This window comes from Eucalyptus grandis, chromosome 9, assembly GCF_016545825.1.
Source record: "Eucalyptus grandis isolate ANBG69807.140 chromosome 9, ASM1654582v1, whole genome shotgun sequence".
NCBI lineage: Eukaryota > Viridiplantae > Streptophyta > Magnoliopsida > Myrtales > Myrtaceae > Eucalyptus > Eucalyptus grandis.
In genome coordinates this window covers 21,107,570-21,119,324 of record NC_052620.1, presented here as the reverse complement: position 1 = coordinate 21,119,324, position 11,755 = coordinate 21,107,570, and the positions used below count along the sequence as shown (strand labels likewise).

The 11,755-nt window shown below is 41.7% G+C and overlaps 1 protein-coding gene across 2 annotated transcripts; it reads left to right on the top strand.

Annotated features, from left to right (window-relative positions):
* The first annotated feature begins 649 nt into the window (after positions 1-649).
* On the top strand, positions 650-3,243 carry LOC104418554 (cationic amino acid transporter 5). Of its 2 annotated transcripts, none has more exons than XR_720704.3 (2): positions 650-2,645; positions 2,738-3,243. XR_720704.3 is itself a non-coding variant. In XM_010029932.3 (2 exons), the coding sequence occupies exon 1, from the start codon at positions 745-747 to the stop codon at positions 2,548-2,550; it is 1,806 nt and encodes a 601-aa protein (XP_010028234.2). In that variant the 5' UTR covers positions 650-744; the 3' UTR covers positions 2,551-2,594; positions 2,738-3,243. The 2 variants fall into 2 exon arrangements, 1 of the variants encoding a protein (XP_010028234.2); XM_010029932.3 differs by having other exon boundaries at positions 650-2,594.
* The last annotated feature ends 8,512 nt before the right edge of the window (positions 3,244-11,755 follow it).

Genomic DNA, 11,755 nt, shown 5'->3' with positions numbered 1-11,755 from the left:
GCACGTGGGAGGAAAGATTTGCCCAACGCCAACACCAAACCCTCAGTCGCCTTCACAGAACGAGACTAAAGTCTTTCTCACCAAGAGTTTTATATCTTTTTAGATTGCTACAGAATCTTAGTTGGACCCGTAATCTTGCTCAAGGTCATGGTTATCAGTTTGGCGGGTCAAAAGTGTGCCGACAGTTCCAAATCGTCCATGTGGCATTACGTTTGGTGCAATAATTATCTGATCACTCCTTTTCCAGTTCTATCACATTCAAATTTTGCAAGTCGTGCTGCCAATTTGGATCGATAAAGTGGTGGAGTGATAGTACATGAAAGATAAAATCGATTCCAAGTGCCTTTGCCTTTTTAGCGAGCGACTGAAGAAACTTAAATGAAGAAAGTTAAAGGAATTTAAACCAGCGATTGAAAAGTCATGGTATCTTATAAAGCGGGGTGCCCAAAACTTGTAGGAAGGATCTTTTGCTAGACGACAAGAGCATCATCATGCATTATAATATCAAAGGACAATGGCTATTTCACCAGGCGGCAATCAGAAAAGTCCTGTGACTGGGAGTCTTGCCAACCTTTGTACAGGACGGTCAAAAAGGACGGGCCATAATTGGAGAAGAAAAGGAGTGGTGTCAGGCGTTTGAGCGCATCTTCTCCTGCAAATATCGCATACCTATCTGGTATTGGCCAGCAGAGCTTCCAACTAGTATTTCAAACTCCCATCTCAGAAACTCAATTCAGTGAAGCCATGAAAAGTTCCAATGAAGAATCAGCAAATGATCAGGTTGGAGAGAGAAGTTACTGGAGATGGAGCAAGCAAGATTTCTTCCCCGAAGAATCCTTCAGAAACTGGGGAACCTACAGATCTGCGCTGTCGCAGATGTGTTTCCGGCTGAAGGATAGGATCCAAGGCAGGTCGGACGATGTCACCGAGCTCCAGGAGCTCAGGAAACGGAGTGAGAACGACATGAAACGTTGCCTGAGCTGGTGGGATCTCACGTGGGTCGGATTGGGAGGTCACATCGGGGCGGGCATTTTTGTGCTCACCGGCCAAGAAGCGCATAAACATGCAGGACCGGCCATTGTCCTGTCGTACGTCGTGGCGGGTGCATCGGCTATGCTTGCGGTCTTCTGCTACACGGAATTTGCAGTAGAAATCCCCGTGGCAGGTGGATCTTTTGCTTACTTGAGAGTAGAACTAGGAGATTTCGCTGCATTCATAGCGGCAGGGAACATACTCCTGGAAAGCGTTGTTGGGGCTGCAGCGGTTGCCAGGGCTTGGACTTCCTACTTCACCAACTTACTGAACCGTCCCTCCAACTCATTACGCATACACACGAGTCTTCGAAACGGTTACAATCTCCTGGACCCAATTGCCGTCGCTGTTCTGGTTATTACTGCCACGATTGCAATGATCAGCACGAAGCAGGCTTCGCGCATCAATTGGGTAGCATCTGCAATCAACACCGTGGCAATTCTTTTCATCATAATTGCAGGATTTGTTCATGCAGACCCTTCTAATTTGACACCTTTTATGCCTTATGGGGCGAAAGGGGTCTTTCAAGCAGCAGCTGTTGTGTATTTTGGGTATACTGGATTCGATAGTATATCTACCATGGCCGAGGAAACAAAGAACCCCTCGAAAGATATACCAATAGGACTGCTCGGATCAATGTCGATCATCACGCTGACATACTGCCTGATGGCTCTCGTGCTTAGCATGCTGCAGAAGTACACTGAATTAGACGAAAATACAGCCTTTTCTGTGGCATTTCAAAGCGTGGGAATGAGGTGGGCGAAGTACCTGGTAGATCTTGGAGCTCTGAAGAGCATGACAACAGTTCTTCTCATTGGGGCGCTTAGCAAAGGACGGTACAGCACTCATATCGCGCGAGCCCACATGATCCCGCCGTGGTTTGCCCTTGTCCATCCGAAAACTGGAACTCCCATCAACGCAACTCTTCTGATTACCATTTCAAGTGCTCTCATCGCTTTCTTCTCAAGCCTGGACATACTGGCAAGCTTGTTATCTGTAAGCACACTTTTCGTTTTCACGATGATGGCAGTCGCTGTTCTTGTGAGGAGGTACTACGTGCGAGATAAAACACCTCAACAGAACCTGTCGAAGCTGGGTGCTTTCTTGCTGATAATCGTAGCTTCCTCTATAGGAACTTCAGCTTACTGGGGATTGAGCCCGAATGGCTGGATTGGGTATTGCGTAACCATACCACTTTGGTTCTTGGGTACTTTAGGGATTTACAAGTTCTTGCCACAGCAGAGAACGCCAAAAGCTTGGGGAGTTCCGTTTGTCCCGTGGCTTCCCTCATTGTCTATAGCAACGAATATGTTTCTAATGGGGTCATCGGGTTCTGCTGCTTTCCTACGATTTGTAATATGCACCATAGTAATGCTTGTGTATTATCTTCTCTTTGGGCTCCATGCAACCTATGATATGGCACATCTGCCACAGCAACCGGAGGCAAAACTTCAGCAGGTGGACAATGAAGACGATGGCCAAAGCAACTTGGAGAAGGCGCACGTTTCTGTCCCTTGAAGGTCTCCCACTTTTCAAGCTCTAAGCGTCTATCAGCCATTTAGGTGCGTAAACATATGAGGAAGGAACTTCATCAAGTTTTAGATATATTATAGGCAAGAATCTGTCTCTCCCTAGCCAGAAACAACTAAGTTACTAGTGCTTCTGCCATTTGATCTCCATAGCCTTACGTGCTTTCATTTTGCAGCTGCCTCTTGAGCAAAATTTCTTCAGTTGGCGAGAAGCTTCTCCGTATTCGCTTCACCAAGAATACCCAAATTCAGTGCCAAGAGATGTGTACTGATAAAAAACTTCAACTTGAGCGATTGATTTCACAAGAGATATTGTACAGAGTATTCACATTTTGTCATAATAGAAGAACTACAATGCACATGACTCCAGCAAGTTGTCTTTTTACCGATACTTTAAGGAATTCCCCATCGCTACACCAGATCACTCAGCACAGCAACGCTTGAGTAAGATGCATCTCCACTGGTTTCTTGTTCCTTGTGATGCATGCAAACTGATATGCCAGGTAAACACAGAACGAAGCCAAAAGCTTCCAATTCGATTCAATAGGGACTTGTATAATACCCTGAGATTTCTTACTCCTTTTGTTGGAATCCATGCCCACTGGCTCCTGAAGTGGTTTTCGTACTTGATGAAAGCATGACACTTTGACGTGGAATTACAAGAGATATATATCATGCTTCAGATTAGTAATAACATGTTTCTGATGATTACACGAGGCAATCAACATTCGTAATTCGGCTGAGACTGTGATGCATGTCCACAATCGATTCTGAAGGGCAAAAGTAAGAGTTTAACCCAATCACAGTTCCTTGGGCCGAGATACCAGCACTCTAAAGTCCACGGTTGCTTGGCACCAGGAAAACTGATAATCTAAGGCTAATTTCAATGGCACAAAGTCATATAGACAAAGCAAGGTTTGGCTCAGATTCTATTCAAGGGCATGTCACATCCATTTTGCCGGAACATATTCATCACAACCGGAGAAGGAAAAGGAGAGCTTAGATTAACAGAACATCAACCCCTGTAAAGTAGAAATCTTGCTGACAGAACGAGTCAAAATGAGAGTGAGCAAGGTGAGCATCCTGGTTTCATCTGGTGCACTTCACAGCACGTCTTCCTCAGCCCTTCTAGGTCGGTCCCTTCCGGCAGCGCTCCAATAGTTCAAGCTATGATAAGCGCCTGGGAAAGAGCACAAGGAAGAATGTCAGATGGTACGGTACATAGTGCATGATCATACACAAATCACGATTTTCTTGTGTGGTCTGATAAGTAGACTTCGGGAACGGATGCCATCCTCTAGCCAGTAAGCTCCAATAATCGGAATGAAAAGCTGTGCATATGCTGAAGAAAGTAAGCTAGGTGTTAAATCTCAGTTCATTTTCTTCAGATCTGACTTCACCATGGTAGCATTGTTTCTTAGTGTCATTTATGCTAAATTTCCACGTCGGATCCATGTAAGATGAGTCACTTGTTACATATGTTTCCATGTCAGCAATTTAATGGGGATATTAAATGGGTTTTAATGGAAGATAAAATTGTCATGGGTGTGCAATTTGAAATTCTTTTTGTGAATTGTCTCGAATGTATTAATGTGTATTTTATAGGGAGAAGTACACTATCAGCGCCATAAGTTGTGTACGGCGCTCACTTTGGTGCCAAAAGTTTCTGTCGAATCACTTAAGTGCCAAATTGAAGGAAAAAAGATCACTTTGGTGCCACCAGTGAAAGATTCCGGCCAAAATGATTACATGGTTTTTTTTTTTTTAATTCGACAGGGCCTTAAACGACATTGTTTTCAGTCATTCTTAAGAAAACGACCTCGTTTTGTCGTCCAACATGGATGGCCTCACAAAAACGACACCGTTTAACTCATTTGGGGACATATATATATATTTGGATTGAAATTAGGGTTTTTTTGTCTGCCGTTGCTCGGCCGCTATCCCTTGGCCACTGTCGCTTGGCCGTCGTCCCTTGACCTCCATTGTAGTTGCTTGCCACAACAAGACAAAAGAAAAAAAAAAACCGAACAGAAAATCCCAAGGGAGAGGGAGGTGTTGATGGCGAGGGCGGAGGAGGGGATGGAGGGGCCATGGCCGCCACTGTCGTCGTAGCTAGCTTCGTCGACGACCTCCATGGTGTTCCAAATCTTCGCAGCTACCATTGGCCAGATTGCTTGTGCTTCTAGATTCTTTGGGCTTGCGCTTCCTTTGCACCCGACAATATTATTTGGGAAAAGGCGGTGGTGGGGCTGAGATTTGGGGATTTGAAAGGTCGACAAGGTGATTGAAAATGGGGGAAAACTATTGGGGGAGGGCGGATGCGAGTGCGTGATTTCTTTTCTGGAAAACTACTGGTGTCGTGTTGGTGTGCTGCTAATGTTGCTGGTGTTGTTCTTCGGCGCTGCTAGTGCTGTTCTTCGGGGAAGAACCAGTCTTCGAGGAAGAAGACGACACAAAATGGCGTCGTTTGGGGATTTAGGGTTTTGAATTTAGGGAAAGACACAAAATGGCGTCGTTTTGTTGTTTAAATGCTGACAATACTCTTCGGCGTGCCACATTAGCTTAAAAAATTAATAAAAAAGTGCCACGTCGGATTTCTGGCCAACTGGATCGGAGTTGGCACCAAAGTGAGCGTTTTTCAAACTTTTTAGCACTTAAGTGATCCGACAGAAACTTTTGGTACCAAAGTGAGCGCCGTACACAAGTTATGACATTAATAGTGTACTTCTCCCGTATTTTATATGTATTATATGATATTTTTGTAATTATATTTTTGTTGATACACTTCCTATAATTAACCACTCCTATAAATATATATCATTCAACCCTAATTGGAGTTGAGTCACCATATATACTTTGTCGTTATTTTCTCTCTGACCTTAAATATCAACATGGTACCAGAGCAGGAAAACTTATCAAATTCTTCGACATCTCTACCTCAAATCAATACTTCCTTTGCTCCAATTACTATCTCGACAGTGTCTAATACATTTCTAAATTTTCCTTCATCTTTACCATCTCTTTACTTATCATCTTTTTTTTTCTATTAATCCTAATTTCCCACTGCCTCTCTATAATATTGCATCCAATTTCACCTCTTTTTCCCTTTGCTCTGCTGCTCCAATTATGACTATGCAATCATCCTCATCATCTCTTGTTCTTCCCAATGTCACAAGCCTTGTCTCCATCAAACTCGAAGACAATTATTTTTTTTTTTGTGGAAATCTCAGTTTGAATCTATTTTAATTTGCAACGATCTGTTGGGCTATGTGGATGTTTCTTTTCCCTGTCTACTAAAGCTTATCAATGATCAAAATGACACTATAATGGTCAATACCTCCTATTCCACCTAGATAAAGACAGATCAATACATTCGTAATTTGATCAATTCGACTCTCAAAGTCGAGATTTTCCTTGAAGTTCATGATCTTCAGATATCTCAAGAGATTTGGTTGGCTTTAGGACAACGTGTTATTGATTGCTGCACGATCAAAGAAATTGGTCTAAAACTTGATTTTCAAAATGCTATGAAGAAACCCGATTAGTTAATGTTTGATTATCTCCAACATATGAAGTGAATTGTGGACTCTCTCACCGCAATCAATTACTCAATCTCTGATAAGGACCTAGTGATTCAAGCCCCCAATGGGTTCCCATCTCAGTACGATCCCTTTGTTACCATGGTCACAAATGGCCCGACAATTCTCTCCTTTGGTGATTTGCGGTCATGCCTCCTCATCCAAGAAGAATGATTTCTCCGAAAATTGAATACATCATCTTCATATGATATTCACCATGCTTTGATCAGTCATGCCACTTCACCCTGTCCATCATTTCGAGGATCTTAGGGTGGATGTAATTATAGAGGCCATAGATCTAGTTGGGGATAAGGTGGACGATTCTCACGATCAACCGAGTTGGCAATCTTCCTAAGATCGGTCTATTTTGCAATCATTATCAATCCCCTATGCCCCCTCCACCTCCTCTAGTCAGTCTCATGGTAATTCGAAATCATATGTTCCTCCATTCACACAAGGATGTGTTCTTGTATCTAGACCTTATCTTACTTGTCAACGATTCAACTATGCATTTATCATTACTGATCTATCGAACTTACTCTCAACTTTATCAGTTGGCAAGACCTTTGATTCAACTTGGTATCTTAACAGTGGAGCGTAATCACATATGGCTAATGATATTGGTAACATCCTTAATCCTAGATCTTTTTTTTTTTTTAAATGATTTGACTAAAGTCTTGATTGGTAATGGTCATTTATTGCCTATTTAGCAAGTCGGTATAGCCTTTTTACATGCCGGTTCTCAATCTTTACTATTATCTCCTATCTATCATGTTCCTAATCTTGCTTGCAATCTCCTCTTAGTTGCTTAACATTGTTGCAAAAATTCTTGTACCGTTAATGGTTCATCCTTTTCTTTGAGGGACAAACAAATCGGGAAAGTTCTCCTTCAAGCTGATTCTCCTCATGGTCTTTATTCGATTCCGAACTCAATAGTGTCATCTCACTTGCATTCCTCTGCTTCACTCATTCGTTGGCATGCTTGTCTTGGCCATCCAAATGAACAAGTTTTGAGTTGTGTTTACAATTCTAGTTCTAAGTCGGTATCATGTGAGTCATGTATTGTAGGTAAATCTCATAAATTGCCTTTTAAGTCTATTAGTCATTGTGCATCTTTTCCTTTAGTTGTAATTGTGACATCCCGAATTTCCAGTTTTGTTTTCAATTAAATGAATTGGGCTTTTCATTGACGCGTCTATAGTTCTATTCTCTGAGTTGATCACTCACAAGATAACTAGTCTTATATGGTGAAGCTGTTAAGGGATTTTAACGCAATAGATTTGAGAATTCGACCAAAAATCGACTGCTCGACCGTGCTAGTCTACAAAGGTCATTACGGCACAGTTAAAAATCGATTAGAGACCGGAGGTAGTTGACTCGACTGAGCCATGTGATTAAGTGTGGGTGATTCAACCTAATTGCAAAATTCTAGTCGATTGTCACTAGATCGATTTTTCTGTTGTTTTGGTACCCTGTGTCCGTATTTGAAATCTTGAGATTTTCACGACAATTGAAAGTCGCCAATGTGTCGAAGATGTACAATGTGGCTCGAAAATAATTGATGACGGATCAATTGTACTAGAATTTTCTAAAAGCTACTTGATAGGCTAGGTCACGCTAAAATCGCACTAGATTGAAATTAATCGTGAATTTGAACTCGATTTCAGAAATTGAAAGTTTTGTCATGTCACGATTTATTTTAGAATTGTCGACTCATCCTCCGAAGGTTTTTCTGCAAACCGAGATTTTTGGCTGATTTTCAAAGTATGGCCCGTTTTTTATCGGGAAAATCAAAGGACCGTTTTTGGTCATGTTTTTGGGATTCAAGTTGGTTCAATTGGTGGGGAAAAATGTTAATTTGGTCGAGGACATCTTGGTTGGATTTATGAGGACCGAATTGAATTCAATTTAAGGAGAATTGGTTCAATTTGGGGGAATTTGGTGCAAAACTCATAGGCCACGGGGGAGGGAACATTTTGGACCATTTGGGAGGTGTGTTGAGGAATTTTGTGGGCTGCAAGTTGGTTGTGGATAGGGTAGACATGGTGGGGGACCAAGCAATGATAAAAAAAAAAAGGATATTTGTGGCTATTGGGTCCCTCCTCCCTTGCAGCTGGCTCCATCTTCTTCAGCAGACTTGCTTTCTCCATTAGAGGTGTTTTGAAGCTCCAAAATTTGCAGGAAAATTGAGCCAAGCCCCCCCTAGCCGCCGCACACCCGCCAAGCCACCGGACCGCTACCCAAGCTTATTGTTATCGCCCCCGCTTGCGCGTTGCTCCGTGCATCTCGCATACTCGTCCCACTCCTACTCGCGTTCTAGCGAGCCCAGCTCGCTATTTGAGCCTCCTCTACCGTCGCCCTAGTCACCGTTGTCTCCGTCTAGCCGCTAGAAGCCTCTGCCTGGCCTGTCGTTGCCCTTGCTGTCTCGCCTTGGCCCTTTCCCAGAGCTGAGTAGCCCCTTGGCCTAGTAGCGCAGAAGCATAAGCCCAGCCAACCGTGAGACTTCAAGGCTTGTGTCCAGGCTCGTCCCGTCCTCGTTTGGTGTCGCCGCTAGGAGGTTTGTTGCCCGTCTCCGTGTCGCCGTCACCATGGACTCACCGGATCGCTAAATTGGTGAGTTTACTCGCTGAACTCTACTTATGGAGTTAATGACATTTAAGGGGTGATTAGTTTAGGCTAAGTATGGTTTAAGTGGTTAGTTATAATGGATTAGCGATTTAATTATTTGTTTGTGCATGTTAGGTGGTTAGAATAACCTAACTAGAGACTAGATAAGTTGTACTATTTATCTAGATAGGTTCGGAAATTTTCCCGGCTTGTTCGGGCAGTTAATTAAGTGTTTTCGGCTTAAGTTTGCATTTTTGGTAATTAATTGTATTTATTTAATTATTTATGGTATTTATTTAATTATTTATTATTTTCTGAAAATTATACCGGGATAGCCGGTGACTGAAATTTCGTGTTGATTGTAATGATGTGTTTGGTTTATTTAATTGAATGTTATTTAGTGCAAATTGAGTGGTGATTGTAATTTTGGGTATTTATCCCAAAATTGTGTAATTTCGATATATAATAAAAAATACCGGGGTGTCGGTTTTAACGCTAAAAATGTTTTTAGGTACTATATTAAATAGCAAGAATTTTGAAAAGAAAGATATATCATTTTGGCTTAGACCGAACGTGTACCTATACACGATTATTTTTATTGGGTATATTTTAACACGATGATATTAGGCCAAGTTCATTATTTTAATTGGGAATTGGTGTGCAAAGCACAAGATCCTTGGCTGGGATTGATTTATCGTGTATTAGCTTGTGTGAGCATAATTGTCAGCTTGTGAGAGCAGTATACTTTGTCAGTTTGTGTGAGCAATGATCGTTTATCAGTTTGTGAGAGCAATGATCTATATATTAGCTTGTGTGAGTAATGATCATTTATCATCTTGTAAGAGCAACGATCAATATATCAGCTCGTGCGAGCTACTATCTATCTATATCAGCTTGTGTGAGCTACCATCTATATATATCAGCTTGTGAGAGCTATTACCATTTACTTCAGCTTGTGTGAGCAGTTATCGCATTGATGAATTGATAAATGGTATTGATTGATAGATGGTATTGAATGGATAGATGGTATCGATGGTATTGAATTAATTGGAATTGATTGGTTGAGTTTATGAACTGTATTGACGTGCAGAAGGGAATTGAGGCAAGGTAAGTCTTATGACTTATGTGTATAGCTGCCTTTAGGCATATTTCTTTCCTAGTCTGAGTTTAGAGGGTGAACTTGCTGAGACATTATCTCATCCCGTCGTGGGCTCAACCTTTTCAAGTCCTCAGATGGCAGTTCCTCCAGAACGTTTTGGCCAGCCTAAGAGGACCACTGAGCAAGTCTCTGTTACCCTTGTTCCCGGGGGCCATGGAGTCTGGGTCTATGAACTTGTGAGGATCATTGTCTAGGTCGATGCGGGTCTACCCTAGAGGGTACCTCATCAATTCAGAACATGGTATCGTCGCGGGCTCAATGGACATAGAGATGGTCCTCTGCAAGATTTTGAGGTTCCTGTGTCGGTGTTAGAAGTCACTTTTGGCGTGGGTACAGCTGACCCTCCTAGTGGTGCAGTGGTCGACCCAAATCCCCAGGAGACCTCGAAGTTTTCAATGGGGATTCATCAGCTTAGTGGGCTTGTAGGCTTGTTTGTTTTTGTAGACTCCCGTTTATATACTAGTTTGTATATAAACCGGGGTATATATAAAAGTGTTTTGGTTGTGAATATGTTTTGTGCTGTTCTATCCTATGTTGGTTGTTGTCAAGGGTGTTGTTTCGCTTCCGCATGTGCATTAAAAATCGAATGGGTTGGCGATGTGTCCTGGGACGTTGCAAAATTCATCGACCACCGAGGGATGAGCATGCACTCGAGGATCGTGGTGTGATAGTAATTCATTCTAATGCATGGACAAGTCCAATTTTATCTAATTTTGGTTTCAAATATTTTGTGTTATTTGTTGAAAACTATTCACGGTCACTTGGGTCTTCCAAATGAAAATAAATCTAAAGTGTCTACACACTTTCATCACTTTCGTTGTTTTATTGAAAATTTGTGTAATGCCAAAATTAAATTTTTACAAACTGATGGAGGTAAATATACCAGTAATGCATTCCAAGCATACTTAAGTGAAAATGGTATTATTCAACCTTTTTATTATTTTTTTTGTCCAGACACCCATCTCAAAAAATGGTCTATCGAACACAAACCACACACTTGGTTGAAATGTCTCGAACCTTATTAATCCATGCTCTTATGCCTCCTTCATATTGAGTTGATGCTTTTCTCACTGCTATTTTACATTATTAATTGACTTCCCACTCCTGGCATATGTAATATTTCTCCTTTCCATTGTTTATTTGGATTCGAATTCAATTATTCATTCTTTTGGGTTTTCGGGTGTACTTGTTATCCTTTTCTTCCATATCGTGTCTCTCATAAGCTAGTACCTCATTCGGCATCATGTGTATTTTTAGGGTACGTGTTAAATCACAAAGGCTATCGTTACCTTGATCAGTCGAGTGATTGTGTTTTTATCGGTCCTCATGTTCGGTTTGATGAGGAGTACATTCCATTTTCATCAAAACCTTCCAATCTTAGTTCCACAATCCATTGTTTCATATCATCTCATTCACTTTTTGTTTACTCCAATCAATCTATTCTTTCTTCTACCTCATTTGGTCCTCAAGCTCTTCACCACCTCTTTCTTCTTCTCTAGCACAACCTATTTGCCTCTTTCCTCCTGTTGTCTTACCCAACCTACTTCCATTTCTTTTTCACCTTCACCTCCCCTCCAATTGAACCCATTCACCGTGTCCCCACATCACTTCTTTTCCGCCCAATTTCCCCTCTACTTCTCAATCTAGCTCTTCCACTTCTATTTCTTTTCTTCCAACTTATTCTATGCAGACTTGTGCCAAATCTAGGATTTCCAAACCTAGGAAATTTTTTAATCTCTCTCATTCTTTTCATGAAGAGGCACCGACTTTCTATTCTAAGGCCATTCTTGACCTACGTTGGAAAGTGGCCATGGAAAATGAATTCAATGCCTTAGTCACCAATCACACGT